This window comes from Orcinus orca, chromosome 6, assembly GCF_937001465.1.
Source record: "Orcinus orca chromosome 6, mOrcOrc1.1, whole genome shotgun sequence".
Taxonomy (NCBI): domain Eukaryota; kingdom Metazoa; phylum Chordata; class Mammalia; order Artiodactyla; family Delphinidae; genus Orcinus; species Orcinus orca.
The window spans coordinates 23,145,785-23,170,283 of record NC_064564.1 but is presented as its reverse complement, the minus strand read 5'-3'; the positions used below and the strand labels follow the sequence as shown (position 1 = coordinate 23,170,283).

Below are 24,499 nucleotides of genomic sequence, written 5' to 3'. Positions count from 1 at the left end.
ATTACAGCCCCTATCCAGCATGTTTGCTGAGCATGCATGTCATTCCAGGAGAAGCAGGATACTGCCTGAACCCAGTTCCAGAGCAGTGATGCAGAGATTTTACCTGGGAAGGAGAGGCAGTTGGAACAGCTCCTCAGTTTTGCCTTGAGGAAGTGCATCAGAGCAGGGATAATTCAAGCCCAGCAGCATTATCAAAAACCGAGGAGACGGTATGTTCATGTTTCCACTCCAACATGTGAAGAGCCTTGAAATTGTCAGTCCCATCTTCACAACAATGAAGAAAATCTAACAAGTAAAGTGAACAACTACACTTCTTGGATCAGACAACTGAGGTAGTTAGGGGAGACAGTGATTAAAACTGCCCACCCTAGCCAGGCACCACAGTAACCATTTGCATGAGTTATTTTATGACAGGAGATCCTGGTAAGGAACATGGAGCTAACAAGCTACCACCAACCAGAAGAATTAGGGAAAGGTCAAAAGGAGAGAGGAGACTCCAGTCCATTATGTCCTACCAACCTCCCAGAATCCGCCTCACTGGAATCCATCTGGGCTAAGCGATGCACACGTCACCAGGAAGGGCCCTGAGTCAGAATGTTTGGCCAGAGACAACCCGGAAGATAAGCCTATTGCCATAAAACCCGAGACTGCGAGCCACATGGCAGAGCAGTTCACCTGGGTTCCCTTATCCTCCTGCGCTTCACCCAGGTGCCCCTTCCCAATAAAGTCTCTTGCTTTGTCAGCCTGTGCGTCTCCTCGGACAATTCATTTCCGAGTGCTAGACAAGAGCCCGCTCTCAGGCCCTAGAAGGGGTCCCCCTTGCTGCAACAAGGTCACTGGGAAAACAATTGCCCCAAAAGAGGTGAATACAGAGAAACACAGCTTGCCAAGAGAAGAAGCTGCTAGAGCCAGAAACTGGTAGGTAAATATAATCAAACTGCTGGAGCTTGAGTATGGACTAGCTTGAGATTTAGAAACTCCCGTGAGCCTATTCTTAGGGGAAATGCCACACATTCATGAGTTTTACCTCAAGGAGCCCCACCAAGTTCTCCTGATGACGGTCAGAGAAAAATCCCCTCGTGTTTCCAGCAGGGAGGGGGGAAAAGGAGCCATTTTTAATATATCCAGAGCATACTGTTCTGTGCCTGTTCTTAAGAGAAATTACTCTGAGTTAATCTAACTCATGTAGGGGAAGGAAAACACTCAACTCCAAGCCTCCCTGTTTCTCACACCTACAGGAAACAAAAAGCTGAGAAGCACTTGAGAAGGATACATCCCAGGGGCACAGGTCAAGTAAAAGACTGATATGTAATCATAGACTGCTTCCCCTCCCCCCACACCTATCAACTCATTAACAGGATTCTTGCATAAAAGAGGATTACAGCTGAAAGAACTGCAAGATTTAGACTCTGAGGAGGAAATTCTAGGGAAACTCAAAGACAATCAAGAACAGAAAAACAAGCATATTAGAGGAAATTGATTTAGACACCTACAGGTATAGCAAACAGTGAACATGCAGTGAACATGCCAGCATAAGCCCTAGCAAGATAAACATAACCCTCTCACTGAAGTCCCAATAAATTATGTCTGGCTTTCAGCCAAAAATTACAATGTATTACAAGACAAGAAAAAATACAGTATGTAGAGACAAAGCAAGCAAGAGAACCAGACTTAAATATGATAGATTCTGGAATTATCAGACTGGAATTTTAAAATATGATTAATAGGCTAAAGGCTCTATTGCAAAAAAAAGGACGACACGCAAATACAAATGGACATTAGGAGAACAGAGATTAAAACTGTAGGAAAGGGACTTCCCTGGTGGTCCAGTGGTAAAGAATCCTCCTTCCAACCAGGGGACGAGGGTTCGATCCTTGGTCAGGGAACTAAGATCCCACATGCCGCAGGGCAACTAAGCCTGTGTGCCACAACTACTGAGCTCATGCACCTCAACTAGAGCCCACATGCCGAAAACTAGAGAGCCCACGCGTTATGGAACCCCCGCGCCACAACTACAGAGCCCATGCGCCCTGGAGCCTATGCTCCACAACTAGAGAAGAGAAAACCCACATGTCACAACTAGAGAGAAGCCCGCACACCACAACAAAGAGCCCATGCGCTGAAATGAAAGATCCCACGTGCCGCAACTGAGACCCGATGCAGCCAAAAATAAATAAATAAATAAAAATAAATAAATATATATATATTTTAAAAAACCTCTAGGAAAGATCCTAAAGGAAAAGTTAGTAGTTAAAAACACTACAGCAGGGATTTCCCTGGTGGCTCAGTGGTTGGGAATCCGCCTGCCAAAGCAAGGGACACAGGTTCAATCCCTGGTCCAGGAAGATCCTACATGCTGCAGAGCAACTAAGCCAGTGTGCCACAACTACTGAGCCTGCACTCTAGAGTCCACGAGCCACAACTACTGAAGCCCACATGCCTAGAGCCCATGCTCTGCAACAAGAGAAGCCACTGCAATGAGAAGCCCACACACTGCAACAAGGAGTAGCCCCTGCTCACCGCAACTAGAGAAAGCCCGTGAGCAGCAACAAAGACCCAATGCAGCCAAAAATAAATAAATAAAAAGTAAATTTATAAAAAAAAAAAGAACACTACAGCAGAAATGAAAATACCTTTGATGGGCTCCCAAGTAGCCTGGACACAGCAGAGGAACAATCAATGAACTTCAAGATGGAAACAGCAAATTGAAATGCAAGAGGAATAAAAGGAAAAAAAACCAGACAGAACACCCAAGGGATGTGTGGACAATTACAAAGGAAGCAACATATGTATAATGAGGATACCAGAAGAAGAAGGCAAAAACAAATGAAATATTTTAAATAATAATGGCTGAGTTTTTCAAAATTAGTGACAGACTCCCACCACAGATCCAGGAAGCCATGGGATACCAAGCCATATATAAATAAAACTATCTAGGAATATGCTGTTCAAACTTCCAGCATATAGAGTATTATTTGAAAGCTACCTGAATTACCTTTAAGTGTATAGTGTACTCTGGGGCAACCATTAAAGCTTTAAAAATGATAATTGGTATATCAAGAGGAAAGAAAATGCAATCACATAAAATGCACAGTTAAAATTACACAAGGCAGGGCTTCCCTGGTGGCGCAGTGGTTGAGAGTCCGCCTGCCGATGCAGGGGACACTGGTTCATGCCCTGGTCCAGGAAGATGCCACATGCCGCGGAGCGGCTGGGCCCGTGAACCATGGCTGCTGAGCCTGCGTGTCTGGAGCCTGTGCTCTGCAATGGGAGAGGCCACAACAGTGAGAGGCCCACGTACCGCAAAAAAAAAAAAAAAATTTACACACAGCAGAAAAAGAGAAGAATGAAAAAGTACAATGAATAAATATTTTAAAACGGCAGATATATGTGAATTATCTAAATATACCAATGAAAAAACAATCTCAGAGTGGATTAAAAAAAGACCCAAATATATGCTATCTATACAAAACCCCTTTGAATGTAAAAAGATATATTAAAGGTAAAGGGATGAAGGGAATTCCTGGTGGTCCAGTGGTTAAAATTCCACCTTCCAATGCAGGGCACATGGGTTCGATCCCTGGTTGGGGAACTACGATCTCACATGCCACAGGGCAACTAAGCCTGCGCACTGCAACTACTGAGCCCACATACTCTGGAGCCTGTGTGCCACAACTAGAGAGAAGCCTGCGAACCGCAACGAAGAGAACACGCACCGCAACGAAGGGTCTGGCATGCCGCAACTAAGCCAAATAAATAAATAAATAAATAAAATTTTAAAAGCCATTAAAAAAAAAACAAAAGTAAACTACAGTAGCTTTATTACTTTCAGACAAAGCTGAATTAACAAAAGGAAAATTATCAGGAATAAAGAGGAGCATTACATAATGGTAAAGGGGTAGATTCAGCAGAAGATAGAACAAGCCTTAAGGGTATGTGTTTAAAAACAGATCAAAATAGGAGGCAAGAACTGGGACTTCCCTGGTGGCACAGTGGTTAAGAATCTGCCTGCCAGTACAGAGGACATGGGTTTGAGCCCTGATCCAGGAAGATCCCACATGCCGCAGAGTGACTAAGCCCATGCGCCACAACTACTAAGCCTGCTTCGCAACAAGAGAAGCCCGAGCACCGCAATGCTGAGTAGCCCCTGCTTGCCGCAACAAGAGAAAGTCCACGCGCAGCAATAAAGATCCAAAGCAACCAAAAATAAATAATTTTTTTAAAAAAGAACTGAAAACAATTATAGTTTGAGATTTCAACAAACTTCCATTTGTACTTAATGGATCCATCAGTCGAAACAAGGACACAGTTGAACTGAGCAGCACCATCAATCAATGGGATCTAATCAACATTTATAGAATACTTTATTCTACAACAGCAGAATACACATTTTTAAGCTCAGATGGCACTTTGATTGAGATAGACAACATTGTGGGTCATAATGCACAATTCAAAAGACAATGAAGCTAGAATTAATTAAAAAAACAGCCAGAAATATCAAAACATTTGCAGACTGAACAATACACTTCTAAATAACATTTAGATCAAAAGAGTCCCAGATAATTTTAAAATATTTTGAACTAAAAGAGAATGGAAATACAACTCCTTTTTCTGTTTACAGGGTAAATAGTGAGTACCACTGTTCACAGCAACTCAATTGAATCAGATTTGTTCTCCCAACGACTGTGCATATGACTTTTGCATAATGAATATAATGTTCACACTAAATGCACTGGTGACCCTGAGACAATAAAAGTCTTGCAGAAAACATTGTTTGGCTTCTTTCCTGAAGAGGCAATTCAGTAACAATTGTATATCTTTTATACGCTGGCCAGAAGACAGTAAGAGAAAATAGGAACATGAGGTATTTTAACTATCCAAATGTATTCTCTAACATGTTTACATAATGATAGTTTTTACATAAAAAGTGCATAATTCCCACTACCCTCATGTTGGATTCCAGTACAATTAAATTGAAGGTGGTCTTTGGGGAAAAAAGTTTTCCTCATCCATTACCTTCACAGGATGTTTTTCCTGTGTAAATTTCGAACACCCACTGGGTAGTCTGGTGGAAAGACTGTTCATAAGTGATTCATTTCAAGGATTTACCTCTTGTGTGAGTCCTCTAATGTCCAGTGAGGGCTGAAATCTGGTTGAAACACTATCCACACACAATGCACATGAGGGATTTCTCTGTGAGTTTTGTTGATTGATGGTTGATTTCTCGAAGAGAAAATTTCCAGGTTTATTATATTCATTGATCTTCCCCTGAGTTCTCTGATGCTGCACTTCCAGTCAAAGTTTCCCCATATCCATTACATTCATAGAGTTTCTCAGTCTGATGTGTTCTAAGACCTGACTTCTGGCTAAAAGCTTTCCCATATTCATCATGTTAATGGGATTTCCCCGTGTGACTTCTCTGATGTGTTCTTAGGCCTGGGTTGCTGCTTTAAGTTTTCTAAAGTTTACTACGTTGATAAGGTTTCTCCCACGTGGGGACTGTCTGATGTACTCTGAGGTTCAGTTTATAGGGGAAAACTTTCTCACGTTCATTACTAATAGGATTTCTCCCCAGTGTGAGTTCTCTGAAATCTTTAGGACTGGCATCTAGTTAAAGCTTTCTCACATTCAACCCATTCATTGGGTTTCTCCTCCGTGAATTCACTGATGCAGAGGTAGATGAGAATTTTCACAGAAGGATTTTCCACACTTACTACACTGTTAAGGTTTCTGTTCTGTGTGAATTTTGATGCCGAGTGAGGTGAGACTTCCTAGAGAGACATTTTCCACATTTATTACACTCATAGGGTTTCTCCCCTGTGTGATTTCTCTGATGTCTTTTTAGGGTTGACTTATGGCTAAAAGCTTTCCCACACTCACTACATTCATAAGGTTTCTCCCCTGTATGAGTTCTCTGATGTTCTCTGAGGTTTGACATGTGGGTAAAAGTTTTCTCACATTCATTACATGCATAAGGTCTCTCCCCACTATGAGTTCTCTGATGTCCAGTGAGGTATGACTTCCTATAGAAAAGTATTCCACACTCATTACATTCATAGGGTTTCTCCCCTGTGTGAATTCTCTGATGCACAACGAGGTATGACTTCCTACAGATAGATTTTCCACACTCACTACATTCATAGCGTTTTGCCCCTGTGTGACTACTCTGATGCTCAGTGAGGTGAAACTTTGTATAGAAGACTTTTCCACATTTATTACACTCATAGGGCTTCTCACCTGTGTGACTTCTCTGATGTCTTTTTATGGTTGACTTATGGCTAAAAGCTTTCCCGCACTCACTACATTCATACGGTTTCTCCCCTGTATGAGTTCTCTGATGATCTCTGAGGTGTGATGTGTGGGTAAAAGTTTTCTCACATTCATTACATGCATAAGGTCTCTCCCCAGTATGAGTTCTCTGATGTCCAATAAGGTAATACTTCCTAGAGAAGGATTTTCCACATTCTTTACATCCATAGGGTTTCACCCTTATTTGAGTTCTCTGATGTACACTAAAGGTAGACTGAGCGGGCGAGGTTTGCCAAAATATGGTATCATGACGGAAGCTCCCTTTTGTGTCACATTTCTGGGGAATGGTAAGGGCTGCATCAGGGCTTAAGTTTCCTCCAATTTCAAAGGTCTTTATTTCTGAGTGAGTGCTTTGATGTTCTGTGCAGTGTAACTCCTGGCGGAAAGTTTTCTCAACTGTGTCTTTATTCTGAAGTTGAGCAAAAAAGTCTTCCTGCAAGTATTTTCCTTGATTTGCCAGACTTTTCTCTAAGAGGTTATCAAGTTTGCTGTCTTATAAAATAAAGAAAATTAAAATCTTATGAACATTAAACACATTTCTTATAGGATGCACCCTTTATATATATGTGCTATATTGTATTTAATTATTTGCTTTCTAGGCACCAAGTCTCCCTGAAATAAACATTCCAAATGTTTATACTATTCCTATACTCCTTGAGAAAAAAGGACAACAAAATTATGATGATTATTACTATATAGTTGGCATTTTAAAAATAAGGAAATGAATGGTAAATAGATAATAGGACTCTCAAAAGTGGTTCACTCAGGAAATCTGAAAATGAGAGACTGGGATGACTGATTATGAGCAGTAGGTAGAATTGTAAGAAAAATCAGTTAATAAGGGTTTTCAAATGATAGATCAAAGAAGGGATTGGACTGAGGAAGAATAACAATGTCCAGGTCCTTATACTTCCAACTAGAGATTACAGTGGGAAGTCTACAAGTTTCCAGCTGGAGTCCCCCCTTTTCTATTCTAAACACATCAACACTAAAATAAATTTATAATTGCACTAATTTTCTCCTGATTATAGAAACAATTGTATAGCTCAAGCTCAAATCCTCCTGGAGTTATTCACAGAAATACAAATGTACAAGAAGTGTAAAAGTGATGAGAGGTAAAACCATAATTTGACCTAGAATGAATTCACTTCTATATGCTGGCTCTAATGCCTTAGTTTACTATACCAGGGTTGTTCAACAACAAAACTCTCTTGAACATCAAATCATAAGTTTCCACTTTCACTATGATTACTCACTCTCTTGAAACTAGTCTTAACCATGACTAATCTCTATATAAGCACTCCACCTACTTCTCAACATACTTAGTTTCTATTAGCTGAGATCCTTAAATAGCATGTTTCAACCTGTTTCCAAAAGCCTATTTAGAAATACCCTTTTTATTCATTTCACATAAAAGTTTCTTTCATATGTGTGACTCATCTTACCTAGGCTATTTTAACCTTTGATGTAAAATGCCAGCCCTATGCTAAAACCTAAGGTGGCACTGAACACACTACTCTAAATACAACAGAAAACAGGAGTTAAGTGGTATCATTCTGGAAAACAACTTTTTTTTTTTTTAACAACTCCAGGCACATTAGATATTCTAGCTACCATTTCACAACTCCATATTTTCCAATCTAGCCTGGCCAGGCTATTTTGTCTCCTATCAGTGGTTCCTTATCTACAATAATATTTTTCAGTTTCAACATTTACCTTCTACTCACAATCCTTTCTCTAAGTAACTCTATATCCCAATTTAAGGATTAAAGATTAATCTAGATATCTTTTGAGGCAATACTATTCTCTAAACTTGACCAAGAAAATACCTTCTTAGAGCTCCCCAACACTAATTTACACTCTCACAATAAGTACTGCCTATACTATTCATCTTAACAATGACTAGATGGGAGCACATGTGCACATTGAGGCACACACATTTTTAAGCAAATTATTATCACTTAAATCAGGATTCATCTTAAAATTAATGGCATGTTGAGTTTTTTAGCTACCCCTAAAATAATGGTTCCTCTTTCAACTGATACCTTCTTAGAGCCTATAAAATATATTTCATGCAGCTTTGTGCTCCTAAATCTGAAACAGAACTCTCATTCTGATTATTTGTGCACTCCTCTGTGATATGATATAAATTAGTAGTCCTTAAAAATGCAGTATGGAACTTCGCTGGTGGTGAAGTGGTTAAGAATCTGCCTGCCAATGCAGGGGAAAAGGGTTTGAGCCCTGGTCCGGGAAGATCCCACATGCCGCAGAGCAACTAAGCCTGTGCGCCACAACTACTGAGCCTGCACTCTAGAGCCCGTGAGCCACAACTACTGAAGCCCATGTGCCTAGAGCCTGTGCTCCGCAACAAGAGAAGCCCGTGCACCACAATGAAGTGTAGCCCCCGCCCACTGCAACTAGAGAAAGCCTGTGCACAGCAACAAAGACCCAACGCAGCCAAAAAAAAAATATATATATATACACATATATATATGTGTGTGTGTGTGTATATATATATATATATATATATATATATATATATTTTTTTTTTAAATGCAGTATGTTTCAGAGCTACCCAGACCACTCTCAGTTACACTCGCTTAGTCAAAGAAATTTGACTGCTGCATCAATAAGTATGAAATACCTCCCTCTAACCTTATGGTCAATCCAATGTAACTACACAATATTAATTATATATAATGTCCCAGAAGAGGCAGGAATAAAGTAGGGAATATTCTTTTCTGGTGCATTATAATACACCAAATAATTTACCCATACACATTCATTTTAAGTACATCTTAATTTTTGTATGTGTGTATGTTTTAACATTCTGTTCCAAATAACAAGATACTATTCAGTTTTTTGTTTCTGACCATTATTTATATGGCATTTTTCTACCAATAGACTTTTGCTGCTTGATTTCATATGCATAATTTTCATTTTAGCTTCATAGACCATGGTTGTCCTGCAGTGTGTAATATTCCATTGTATTATTATATCATGATTTAACTTTAAGTTCACATGTAAATTAGTATTGAGGTTCCTTCCAAAATTGGCCTTTTTACAAATGTTGTATGAAAAGTATCTTATTTTGTTTCCCAGTGAAAATGTACAGGAAACTCTAGAAGATAAACCTGGGAGTGAAACTACTGAGTCATGGGGAACAGGTATGTTAAAATTTAAAGAAAATGCTAATCTGTTTTCCCAAATACCAATTAATACCGCTCCTGCCTTGCTGATGATTCCCTGCATATCATCATACTCTTGGAATCATAAAACTTCTCCATGTTTGAAAATTGAGTGGGAAGAACATCATACTACAGTGTGATCTGCTCTGAATTTGTGCTTCCCAGAGTAAGCATTTTTTTTTCATCTATGCCATTCATCCCCTTCTTTGAGAAATGCCTCTTTATGGACTTTGACTCTTTTTTAAATGGGTTGCTTACCTTTTTACTAACAATTTTAGTAGTTTAATATTTAACATACATTTGAGTCCCAAGTTTTTGTCTCAGGTACTGAATCAGAAAATAAAATATTTTAAATATCTGCTCTCAGAGAGCTTATATTCCAGTGGAAAGAGACAGAGAGAAAAATTCGTACTTCACAATAGTATATTAGGTGTTGAGTGGTTGGGAGAAAAATGAAACAGAAAAAAGGAGGAAATAAGACTATTTGACACAGGAGTGACATTTAAAATACGATAGTCATGGAAGGCCATACTAAGGAGATATCTGTCTTAAGAGCTGAATGCCTTATGTATTATAGAAATAAATTCTTTCTGAGGTATATTTATAACAAATATCATTTCCCACTGTTTGATTTGTCTCCTCATGGTTATAAAAATATGAAACTTAGCATAAATATACATACAACTATTCTGTCCATGATAAGAAATAGTACAGAGTGACCACCCATGGAATTATCATTCTCATAAAGAAACAGAATATGACTGGATCAGAAAAACATCAGGTCTTTCTTAAGCACAAGTTTCTGCATCATTACACGTCACATCACTCATAAAATTTATAGTAATTAATTACTCTCATTTCTGTGCTGTTTTACAACTCTCTTTTAGAGGCCTTAAGAATTTGGACGTTTAGAAAAAATATATTCAATATCGGAAAAGTAAGATGTAACAAAAGTAATGAGATGTAATCCTGATGTTTTTCACATCTTGAAAAGCTAGGAAGCCAAATACATAACTTACAGCTGACAAATCAAGTAACGGTCACAATGATATTGAAGAGGTAAAAACTAAGAGAGATTATAAAAGAAACTAAAGTTGGGTGTTAAAATATGGGAAGGAAGAGAAAGTAAGCATTTTAATTTCATAACTGTTTACACATCAGGTGATTACTAGACATTGTCTAAATAAATGGTCATTAAGCAATTGCATGAGATTATAAATTTTTATGGTCACACCTTAAGCCAAAGTACAACCTAACTACGTTATTAGGAGAAAAACACACTTATTCTAAAAAGAAAAGAAAGCAGGGCTATTACTGAAGAGCTTCTGTAACATTATACACAGAAACAGCATTTAGAAGTAACTGCCGATCAATATGAATGGGTTAATGTAAACTATTAAAAGAAAATGCTATTAGACTGTATTTGAGACATACCTAAAATTAATTTGGAAAATCAGAAATATAAAGTGGTAAATTAAGAAAACATATAAAAATAATTCAGGATTCACTAATCTCAGTCAAGGCTGAATTCAATTTTTCAAAGTTAAATTCAAGGTTTAATATCATGCCAAAAAAAATCTCATGAGTATTTTTTGAAATTTGATCAGCTCATTATTAAAACATGTCATAAAGGTGCTGTAATCAATATGAAATGGTCTAGTGTAGAGATACTAAAGAGGCCACAGAAACAACAGAGAAACCAGGACCAAATACATGATTTACTGACTCTTGACTTCTAAAGTAACAATGCATAAAACTGAAGAAAATTCCCCATGTGAATGACTGCTAAATTGCATGTTTGAATGGAAATGTTTATATCATTTGTATTTAGAATAATCATCTATGTATTTGGGTTTGTACTGTATCTTGACGCTTACTATTTGTAAGATGAGAAAATCAATGTGCTAATATTCCATCCCTTTTCTTACACACTCATTTACATCATATTTGGTATACTCTTTACACACTTCAAGATATAAGTCCTCACAAAGAAAAGTGTTTAAACTATTTCACAATGTCCACCTCTAACTGACCATTTTGGATCTAACTTCCCCTGGAGTTGTGTCTAAAGTACTCAACTCACCTGCATGGCTCTTGTTTAGAAATTCTTCCTCTAATAACAATGGATCATCTTGCTCCAACTTGATGATTACATCTGGTTTTGTAAAATAATACCCTGTAAATGGGAAATAATATGGCATTTAGATCAGCTGAACTGGCTTTAATGCACATGAATGTGAGGGAAGGAATAGTTATAGGAGTAGCAAACTGATGGTGCTCATTTGACCTTTCCTTTGGAGAGGAAACTACAATATAGTTTTTTTCTGAATCTAAAAAGGAATTGATCTCATTAAAGCCCTGAATCATAAGGATACATAACACTGAGTCTACATGTACAGAGGTTTAAATGAGGCTCTGCACAGGAACTTCCAATCATGACCATCATGGTGTAAGAGGAATAATGGTACATGCCAATCAACTGGAAACCATACAAAATCAATAAAATAATGACCTTTAGGGATTACACATGAGACAATGGCACTGGAAAACAAGGACCTCTGAGAGAAGGGAAAGAAACATAATTTCTAGGTTATGGTACAGAAAGAAGACACCAAATCACAGCCTGCTGAACTACAGAATGCAAAGTTCAGAGTTCAGGAAAGCCAAAACAAGTAGAATTTCTGGAGTAAAATATTTCAGAGGAAAGAGGTATGCTGAGAGAGAGGCAGGAAGCTCTAACAGAAAGGTCACCTTGAGTAAAATTTGTACATTCATATAAGAAAGCTTCCAACAATGCAGGAAAAAGAACCCAAACACAATAGGTGGAAAAATTCCCAAGCATACACAGAGACAGGATGTTTGGAAAGAGTGGAAAGATCTTCTACTATGTGAGGTATTAGATGCTCTGTATCCGAGAGTATTATTGTCCTACTACTGTGACCAAGTTAGTCTTAAAGAATGCTCTAGACCTGAAATAACAAGCAAATACTGAATTAATTTAAATGATTTACTTGAATTAAATTACATTAGGGGCTTCCCTGGTGGCGCAGTGGTTGAGAGTCCACCTGCCGATGCAGGGGACACGGGTTCGTGCCCCGGTCCGGGAAGATCCCACATGCCGCGGAACGGCTGGGCCCGTGAGCCATGGCCGCTGAGTCTGCGCCTCCGGAGCCTGTGCTCCGCAACGGGAGAAGCCACAACAGTGAGAGGCCCGCGTACCGCAAAAAAAAAAAAAAAAAAAAAAAAAAATTACATTAGAAGCAAGCACTGAAAGGATTAAAATTATTCTCAACTAATTTACTACTCCCCCAAAAAATGCCCCAAAGAATTTAAACAAATATCACAAAATCTAGCAGTCAACAATGCAAAAGTCACAATATGTAGCACACTATCAAAAATGACTAAGTATGGGGCGGGGAGCAGGAGACAAGATGGCGGAGTAGAAGAACTTGAGCTCACCTCCTCTCATGAAAACATCAAAATCACAACTGCAATCAACCATTGACAAAAAAGACTTGAACCTACCAAACAAGATATTCTACACCCAAAGACAAAGAAGAAGCCAAAACGAGACAGTAGGAGGGGAGCTTCTGTGATATAATCAAATCCCATGCTCACTGGGTAGGTGGCCTACAAACTGGAAAATAATTATATCGCAGAGGTTTTCCCACAGGAGTGAGAATTCTGAGCCCCACGTCAGGCTCCCAAGTCTGTGGGTCTGGCATCAGGAGGAGGCGCTGCCAGAGCATTTGGCTTTGAACACTAGGGGCTTGAGTGCAGGAGCTCCAAAGGACTGGAGGAAACAGAGATTCCATTCTTGGAGGACACACACAAGGTTTCATGTGCACTAGGAACCAGGGCAAAGCAGTGACTCCATAGGAGCCTGTGCCAGACATAGCTGTGGGTCTTGGAGGGTTTCTTGGAGAAGCAGGGGTTGGCCGTGGCTGTCTGTGGGGGCAAGTACACTGCTGGCGGAGGCCTCAAGAAATAATCATCACCATGAGCTCTTCGGGAGATCGTCATCTTGGCACCAACAGCTGGCCCCAACCAACAGCCTACAGGCTCCAGTGCAGGGATGCCTCGGGCCAAACAACCAACAAGGTGGGAACACAGCCTCACCCACCAGCAGACAGGCTGCCTACAGTCTTCCTAACCCCACAGCTGCCTCTAAACAAACCCCCTGACAAGGCCCTGACCACCAGAGGGACAAGACCCAGCTCCACCCACCAGTGGGCAGGCACCAGTCTCTCCAACCAGGAAGCCTACACAAGTCTCTGGACCAACCTCACTGACCACGGGGCAGACACCAGAAGCAAAAGGAACTACAGTCCTGCAAACTGAGGAATGGAGACCACAAACACAGAAAGTTCGATAAAATAAGACAGCAGAGAAGTATGGCCCAGACGAAGGAACAAGATAAAACCACAGAATAACAACTAAGTGAAATAGAGATAGCCAACGTAACTGAAAAAGAATACAGAGTAATGATAATAAAGATGATCCAAGATCTTGGGAAAAGAATGAGGCACAGATGAAGAAGATAGAAGAAATGTTTAATAATGCACTAGAAGCTTTGAGAAGGGAGTTGAACAATACAATAACTGAAATATAAATACATGAGAAGGAATCAATAGCAGGAAAAATGAGGCAGACTAACAAATAAGTGAGCTGGAAGACAGATTGTTGGAAATCACTGCTGCAGAACAGATAAAGAAAAAAGAATGCAAAGAAATGAGAACAGTCTAAGAGACCTCTGGGACAACATTATATGCACCAATATTCGCATTATAGGGGTTCCAGAAGAAGAGAGAGAGAAAGGGCCTGAGAAAATATTTGAAGAGATAATAACTGAAGATTTCCCTAACATGGGAAAGGAAACAGTCACCCAAGTCCAGGAACTGCAGAGGCCCAGTCAGGAAAAACCCAAGAAGGAACACACTGAGACACACATTAATCAAATTGACAAAAATTAAGGACAATGAGAAAGTATTAACAGCAACAAGGATAAGCAACAAATAACATACAACAAAATTCCCATAAAGTTATGAGCTGATTTTTCAGCAGAAACTCTGCAGGCCAGAAGGGAGTGGTATGATATACTGAAAGCGATGAAAGGGAAGAATCTACAACCAAGAATCCTCTACCCAGCAAGGCTCTCGTTCAGATTCAATGGAGAAATCAAAAGCTTTACAGACAAGCAAAACCTGAGAGAATCAGCACCGCCAAACTACCTTTACAACAAATGCTAAAGGAACTTCTCCAGATGGAAAGAAAAAGTCACAACTAGAAACAAGAAACAAGAAAATTATTAATGGAAAAGTTCACTGGTAAAGGCAAACAGAGTAAAGGTAGGAAATCACCCACACAGAAATGATATCAAAGCCAGCAACTGTGAGAAGAGGATGGTACAAATGTAGGATATTGGAAATGCATTTGAAATTAAAAGACCAGCAGCTTAAAACAATCTTGTTTATATACAGACTTCTATATCAAAACCTCATGGTAACCATAAACTGAAAATCTACAATAGAGACACACACACAAAAGAAGACAAAGCAAGGCAAACACAACTCTAAAGACAGTCATCAAATCACCAAAGAGAAAAGAGGAAGGGAAGAAAAAAGCCCCACAAACACAAATTCAAAACAATTAACAAAATGGCAATAAGAACATACATATAGATATGCTCCACCCAAAAGACTTATAGGCTGGCTGAATGGATACAAAAACAAGACCCATATATATATGCTGTCTACAAAAAACCCACTTCAGACCTAGGGACACATACAGACTGAAAGTGAAGGAATGGAAAAACATATTCCAAGCAAATGGAAATCAAAAGAAAGCTGGAGTACCAATCTTCTTATCAGACAAAATAGTCTTTAAAATAAAGACTGTTACAAAAGACAAATAAGGACACTGCATAATGATCAAGGGATTAATCCAAGAAGAAGATATAAAAATTATAAATATATATGCCCTAACATAGGAGCAACTTGATATATAAGGCAAATACTAACAGCCATAAAAGGAGAAATCAACAGTAACACATAATAGTGGGAGATTTCAATGCCACTATTATTAAACCCCACCTTCAAAGGACAGATCAACCACACAGAAAATCACTAAGGAAACATAAGTCTTAAATGACTTAGTTGATATTTATAAGACATTTCCATCTCACAGCAGAATACACATTCTTCTCAAGGGCACACAGAACAATCTCCAGGATAGATCACATCTTGGGTCACAAATCAAGCCTCTGTAAATTTAAGAAGATTTACATCATAGCAAGCATCTCCTCCAACCACAGTGCTATGAGATTAGAAATCCACTACAAGGAAAAAAACTGTAAACACATGGAGGATAAACAATATATTACTAAACAACCAATGGATCACTGAAGAAATCAAAGAGGAAATAAAAAAATACTTCGACACAAATGAAAATGAAAACATGACGATCTGAAACGTGGGAGGCAGCAAAAGCAGTTCTAAGGGGGAAGTTCATAGCAATACAACCTTACCACAGGAAAGAAGAAAAATCTCAAATATTAACAACCTAATATTACACCAAAAGCAACTAGAGGAAGAAAAAACAAATTCCAAAGGTAGCATAAGGAAAGAAATAATAAAGATTAGAGCAGAAATAAATGAAAGAGAGATTGAGAAATCAATAGAATGAAACTAAAAGCTGGTTCTTTGAAAAGATAAAAAATTGGTAAACCTTTAGCCAGAACCATCAAGAAAAAAAGGGAGAGGGCTCAAATCAATAAAATTAGAAAAGAAAAAGGAGTTACAACTCACACCATAGAAACACAAAGGATCTATAAGAGACTACTACAAGCAACTATATGCCAATAAAATGGACAACCTAGAAGTAATGGACAAATTCTTAGAAAGGTACAATCTCCCAAGACTGAACCAGGAAGAAATAGAAAATATAAACAGACCAATCACAAGTACTGAAATTGAAACTGTGATTAAAAAATTTCCAAGAAACAAAAGTCCAGGACCAGATGGCTTCACAGGCGAATTCCATCAACATTTAGAGAAGAGATAACACCTATCCTTCCGGAACTCTTCCAAAAATTGCAGAGGAGGGAATACTCCCAAACTTGTTCTATGAGGCCACCATCACCCTGATACCAAAATGAGACAAAGACACCACAAAAAAAGAAAATTACAGGCCAATATCACTGATGAACATAGATGCAAAAATACTCAACAAAATACTAAAAAAATGAATTCAACAATACATTAAAAGGATCATACACAATGACCAAGTGGGATTTATCCCAGGGATGCAAGAATTCTTCAATATGCACAAATCAATCAGTATGACACACCACATTAACAAACGGAAGAATAAAAACTGTATCATCATCTCAACAGAAGCAGAAAAAGCTTTCGACAAAATTCAGCACCCATTTATTATAAAAACTCTCCAAATGTGGGCATAGAGGAAACCTACCTCAACATAATAAAGGCCATATATGACAAGCCCACAGCTAACATCATTCTCAACCATGAAAAGTTGAAAGCATTTCCTCTAAGATCATGAACAAGACAAGGATCTCCAGTCTTGCCACTTTTATTCACTTTTACAGTTTTGGAAGTCCTAGCCATTGCAATCAGAGAAGAAAAAAAAACAAAAGGAATCCAAATTGGAAAAGAAGAAGTAAAACTGTCACTGTTCAAAAATGACACGATATTATACATAGAAAATCCTAAAGATGCTAAAAGAAAACTACCAGAGCTAATCAGTGAATTTGGAAAGGTTGCAGGACACAAAATTGATGCACAGAAATTTCTTGCATTCCTATACACTAACAATGAAAGATCAGAAAGAGAAGTTAAGGAAACAATTCCATTTACCATCACATCAAAAAGAATAAAATACCTAGGAATAAACCTACCTAAAGAAGCAAAAGACCTGTACTCTGAAAACTATAAGACGCTGATGAAAGAAACTGAAGATGACACAAACAGATGGGAATATATACCATGCTGTTGGATTGGAAGAAACAATATTATCAAAATGACTATTCTACCCAATGCAATCTACAGATCCAATGCAATCCGTATCAAATTATCAATGGCATTTTTCACAGAACTAGAAGAAAAAAATTGAAAATTTGTGTGGAGACAAAAAAGACCCTGAATAGCCAAAGCAATTCTGAGAAAGAAAAACAGAGCTGGAGGAATCAGGCTCCCTGACTTCAGACTATCCTACAAAGCTACAGTCATCAAAACAGTATGGTACTGGCACAAAAACAGAAATATAGATAAATGGAACAGGACAGAAAGCCCAGAAATAAACCCACACAACTATGGTCAATTAATCTACAACAATGGAGGCCAGAACATACAATGGACAAAAGACAACCTCTTCAATAAATGGTGCTGGGAAAACTGGACAGCAACATGTAAAAAGAATGACACTAGAACATTCTCTAACACCACAGACAAAAATAAACTCAAAATGGATTAAAGACCTAAATGTAAGGCCAGATACTATAAAACTCTTAGAGGAAAACACAGGCAGACACTCTTTGGCATAAATTGCAGCAACATCTATTTAGATCCACCTCCTAGAGTAATAAAAATAAAAACAGAAATAAACAAATGGGACCTAATCAAACTTAAAACCTTTTGCACAGCACAGGAAACCATAAACAAAACAAAAAGACAACCTACAGAATGAGATAAAATATTTGCAAAGAAAGCAACTGACAAAGGATTAATCTCCAAAATATACAAACAGCTCATGCAGCTCAATATCAAAAAAACCCACAAAACAGATCAATAAATGGGCAAAAGATGTAAATAGACATTTCTCCAAAGAAGACATACAGATGGCCAAAAAGCACAGGAAAAGATGCTCAACATCTCTAATTATTAGAGAAATGCAAATCAAAACTACAATGATGTATCACCTCCCACCAGTCAGACTGGCCATCATCAAAAAGTCTATTAACAATAAATGCTGGAGAGGGTGTGGAGAAAAGGGAACCCTCCTCCATTGTCAGTGGTAATGTAATTTGGTACAAGCACTATGGAGAACAGTGTGGAGGTTTCTTGAAAACCTAAAAATACAACTACCATATGATCCAGCAATCCCACTCTTGGGCATATAACCGGAGAAAACCATAATTTAAAAAGATACATGCATCCCAATGTTCACTGCAGCACTATTTACAGTAGCCAAGACAAGGAAGCAACCTAAGTGTCCATCAACAGAGGAATGGATAAAGATGCAGTGCATATCTACTGTGGAATATTACTCAGCCATAAAAAAGAATAAACTAATGCCATTTGTAACATCTGTAGCAAAAAGAATAAAATAATGCCATTTGCAGATGGACCTAGAGATTATCACACTAAGTGAAGTCAGACAGAGAAAGATAAATATTACATGATATCCTTACATGTGGAATCTAAAAAAATGATGTAAGTGAACTTATTTACAAAACAGAAACAGACTCATAAATTTGAAAACAAATTTATGGTTACCAAAGGGGGAAGGCGGGGGAGGGACTAGTTAGGAGTTTGGGATTAACATATACACACTACTATATATCAAATAAACAAGGATATACTTTATAGTACAGAGAACTCTACTCAATATTCTATAATAATCTATATGGAAAAAGAATCTGAAAAAGAATGCTTATATAAATATTTAAAACTAAATCACTCTGCTGTACCTTGAACCTACTACATTATAAATCAACTATACCCCAGTATAAAATTAAAATTAAATTTTAAAAAAATGACCAAGTATGAAAAGAAGGAAAACATGATTCATGACCAGGAAACAAGTCAATCAATGGGACAGAAGAAAAAATGTCATCTGAGATTAAATTTCCTTCCAAGGACCTCAAAGCTGCTATTCTAATACACTCCATAGGTTAAAGAAGATAGAGAAAAACATGAACATGTTGAGAAAACAGTGTTAAAACAAAAGTCCAGAACTGAACTTTAAGGCAGGACAATATACTCCCCGGAGGGGAGAAAAACACTAAAAGACTCCAAAGGGTTTTGTTATAAGGATTACCAATATTTACATCAGATATAAAAACTGACATAGATCTCTTTAATAAGACATGTAGGTTCTCATGTGCTTTTGCACTCATTTTGTTATGTTCCAATCATATACTTATTTGGAAACTGCATTGTTTGCTTGTGAATGGTGCAAAAGGCTAATACCTTAGTGTCATTATGGCAGCTTTTGACCTCAAAGGCACTCTGAGAAGGTCACTGGGACTCCCAAGTCAAAGGGCCATATGGTCCTAATAGACCTGCCATATTCAGTGCCTTCAGGAATTCCTCATTAATTTCAAAGGGCACCCGGCCAACTGAGCATTCTATTACTCTAGTGGTTCTTAAGTTGTGGTTCTGGGGTGACATATGAGAATCTGCATTTCTAACAAATTTTCCCAGATGATTCAAAAGTCTAATATTAGAGTCTAATATTAATATTAGAATGTCTAATGTTCTGGGGTGACATATGAGAATCTGCATTTCTAACAAATTTTCCCAGATGATTCAAAAGTCTAATATTAAAGTCTAATATTAATATTAGAATGGCAAACATTTCTGTTCCCCTGTGACTTATTCTAAATGGCAGCTTTTAAAAAAAAGTCAGTATGCCCAAACATGAGATTTTCAAACTGTTCATGCTTATCTTACAAATTCAGTACATTATTCTTACTAACTTTCTCTGCTAAATAAAGGACCTAAAATTAAGTATTAACTTTCACCTGCCCCAATCAAGTTAGGTTCCTCTTGTCTCCCCAAACCAGTCTCTGGAATCCTGAGCAAACTCAAAGTGCTAGTACTTATCCAAAAATATAATGACACTTTTAGACAAATGAATAAATAAAACCCATTGCCAGCTGACCAGATCTAAAAGAAAAGTTAAGCCATCTGGATTTTAAAAAATTATACCAAGTGTAAATATGAATCTACACAAAAGAAATAAAGAGAAAAGTAAATGGATAATATATAAATAAAACACATTGTTCTTGTTTTAAAAATATATTAAAGTGCAAATAACATTTTATAAGAAGAAAGCAATGTATTATGTGGATTATAAGATATGTAGAAGTAAAATAAATGACAACAAGAACACAAAGGATGAAAGATAGAAAAGGAAAATATTCTGTAATAACAAAGTTGAAGTAACAAGATATTTGAAGGCAGACTGACACTTCAGAGATGTATATTTAGAAACCACTAAAAATACAAACAAGTATATCTCAGAAGCCAAAAGTGGTTAAAGGAGATTCATTAAAAATAAGTAGTTCAGGGAATTCCCTGGTGGTCCAGTGCTTAGGACTTGTGCTTTCACTGCTGAGGGCCCAGGTTCAATCCCTGGTCAGGGAACTGAGATCCTGCATGCCACACAGTGCAGCCAAAGAAAAAAAAAAGGTGGGGGTGGGGGGGAACGAGTTAATCACAGAGAAGGTAGGAAAGAAGGGAGGAAAAAAGACAAAAAACTAGAAGATAAACAGCAAGAAGGTTTCAAATTCAACCACAAAGATAGCATTAAATATAAGTGATATGAACATTTTGCTAAAACACAAAAATTATCAGAGCTAATAAAAAGTAAAACAAACATACCCTCTCTTAGAAACTGACTGTGAATGTAAAGACACAGGTTAGAAATAAAAGGACAGAAAAACTATATATCACACGAAGCACACAATAAGCAAATGATAGTCTGACTGACTATACAGTACCAAACAAAATTCAGGAAAAGAAATACTACCAGGAATAAAAATAAACAATGCAAAATGCTAAAAGGGAAAATTCATCAGGAGGATGTAACAATCCTAAGTGCTTTGCCACTTAAAAACAGAGCTTCAAAATGCCTGAAGCAAATCTTGTTAAAAAAGATAACACACAAATTATACTTAGATACTCACATTCCTTTCTCAGTATTTAATAAAACAAGTAGATAAGATATTAAAAGGATATAGAAGCCTTCAGCAATATGATCAGCCCACTGGAACTAATCCCCATCAAGAAAAAGTACTCTTTTCAGTCACATATGGAACATTCCCCAGGATCATATGCTAGGCCCTAAGACAAATTTCAATACATTCAATAAGACTGAACCATGCATGAAATATTATCCAGAGTGACACACAAACAAAGGATATAAAAATTATAACAATAAGAAATTATGAAACAAATAGTTGGAAAGTAAACAAATTCTACAAGACCAATGGATCAAACAAGAAATCACTGGACATTTTAAAAAATATCTTGGATTAAATGAAAATAAAAACACAACATCAAAACTTGTGTGATGCAGCTAAAGCAGTTTTCAAAGGAAAACAGCCTTATGCTTACATTAAAAAAGCAAAACCGGGTGGCACAGTGGTTAAGAATTCGCCTGTCAATGCAGGGGACACGGGTTCAAGCCCTGATCCAGGCAGATCCCACACACTGCAGAGCAACTAAGCCCATGTGCCACAACTACTGAGCCTGCGATCCACAACTACTGGGCCCACACGCCGCAACTACTGAAGCCTGCGCGCCTAGAGCCCGTGCTCCGCAACAACAGAAGCCACCGCAATGAGAAGCCCGCGCACCACAACGAGAAGCCCACACAACACAACGAAGAGTAGGCCCCGCTTACTGCAACTAGAGAAAGGCTGCATGTGGCAACGAAGACCCAACGCAGCCAAAAATAATTAAAAATAAATAAATAAAAATAATAAAGCAAAACCAAGTCTCAATTCATGAGCTTAAATTTTATCATAAAACAGCAAAGAAAGGAAGGGCAAGGTAAACCAAATCAGTATAGAAAGTCCTAAGGTATCCAGAAATAAATAAATAAACTTCTGAAAGTTAATAACCAGGTTCATCAAGGTTGCAGAATACAAGATAGATATGCAAAACTCAGCTGTATTTCTATGTACTAGCAATGAGCAATCCAAATATGAAATAAAGAGAACAATTCCATTTACAATAGCATCAAACAGAATAAAATACTTAGAATAGCTTTAACAAAAGTATAAACCTTGCCCATTTAAAGCAACAAAATATCATTGCAATAAATTTTAAAAGGCCTAAATAAATGGAAAGACAGATAATCTCAATGTTCATGGATCAGAAGAATTAAAGTTGTCAAGATGGCAATACTCCAGGAGTTGAGCTACAGTCGAACCCTCTCAAAATCTCAGCTCTACTCTTTTACAGAAATTGACAAACCAATCCTAAAATTATGGAAATGCAAGTTACCCAGAATAGCTAAAACAACCTTGATAAAGAAAAAACTTGGAGGGCTCACACTATTCAATTTCAATTACTCTGTTATAGAAAACACTCCTGTTTCTCATCTATATTACTGTCTCTATTCACAAAATACTTCTGTATTCTCAATACTACTTCACTGCTCGTCACTAAACGTGTAGAGGTTTTTCCCACTACCAGGCAACTGCAATACGAGCAAGGTGTCCTACATTCAATTCAGTTCTGACATATCTACTTGGAGTTTGCATCAGATCCCACAGGCTAGGGGTTCAGTCCCGCAAGATTGCCTCTCCTTACACTTTAGATGTCAATTACAAGTCCAGGTTGCTACCTGTGCTTCTGACCAGCTAGTTATAAATGGGAGGTTCCTGCATCCTGGTCCTCAGGTTTAATTTGCTAGAATGGCTCACAGAACTCAGGAAAACAGTTTGCTTACTATTAATAGATTGCCAGGTTTATTACAAAGCATACAACTCAGAAACAGCCAGACAAAAAAGCTGCATAGGGCAAAGCTTCCATGCCCTGTCCAGGAGCATCAACCTCCCACCACCTACAAGTGTTCAGCAACAACAAAGCTCTCTGAACCCTAGAGTTCAGAAATTTTTATGGAGATTTCATTATGTAGGAATAACTGTTGTTAGTAATTAAGTCAAGCCCTGGAGGTCTGGGGGTGGGCCTGAATGTCCCAACCCTCAAATCACTTGATTGGTATTCCTGGCAACAAGCCTACATCCTCAGGGGGTTTCCAAATGCTACCTCATTAACATGAACTATGGCATGGTTGAAAGGGGCTTCTTACGAATAACAAAAGACACCTCAATCTCTCTTACATTTAGGAAATCTCAAGGGATTTAGAACTCTGTGCCAGGAACAGGGATGAAGACCAAATCTTCTTTCTTATTATAAATCACAATATCATACTATACTATTAAGGTAGTACTGGTATGAGAATAAACATAAAAATAGAGACCAATGGAATAGAAGTGAGAGGACAGAAATAAACCCTTACATCTATGGACAACTGGATTTCAACAAGGGGGCTACAATTCAATCAGAAAAATATAGTCTTTTCAACAAATGATGTTGGAAAACACTTCACTATTCACATTCAAAAGAATAAAGTTGTAACACATACCATCTATAAAAATTAACTCAAAATGAATAACAGACCTGAATGTAGAGAAAAAAATTATAAAATATACAGAAAAAAATAGGAGTAAATGTTTTTGACTTTGAGTTAGGCAAAGTTTTCTGAGATTTGACAAAAAAGAGGAAAAGAGAAAATAGGCCAGCTGGATATTATCAAAATAAAAAACTTTTGCGATTCAAAGAGCTCCATGTAGAAAGTGAAAAGACAACTCACAGAATGGAAGAAAATATTTACAAAACATATAACTGATAAAGAGACTTGTATCCAGATTATATTAAAAAATCTTAAAAGTCAACAATGAAGACAAATAACCCAACTTATAAATGGAGAATGGGATGTGAACAGACATTTCTCCAAGGAATATACACAAACAGCTAATAAGCAATTAACACATTAAAATGCTCAAAATTAGAGAGATACAACTCATAACTATAATGAAATCCCACTTCACACTCCACTTTTTTAGGAGGGCTAAAAAAAAAAAAACAGTAACAATTATGCAGGTACATGTGGAAAAACAGGAACCCTCATTCATTGCTGGTGGGGTGGTAAAAGAAGTACCACTGCTTTGAGAAGTTCTTTTG

General features: G+C 37.7%; 1 protein-coding gene across 1 annotated transcript in view; it reads right to left on the bottom strand.

Annotated features, from left to right (window-relative positions):
• The window catches only part of LOC125964635 (zinc finger protein OZF-like), a 38,714-nt gene that overhangs the window by 5,301 nt on the left and 8,914 nt on the right, over nt 1-24,499 (bottom strand). Inside the window, 3 exon segments of the mRNA XM_049710910.1 lie at nt 104-5,743; nt 5,745-6,801; nt 11,581-11,673. Of these exon segments, the coding sequence (XP_049566867.1) occupies nt 5,662-5,743; nt 5,745-6,801; nt 11,581-11,673 (1,232 nt within the window). The 3' untranslated portion in view covers nt 104-5,661.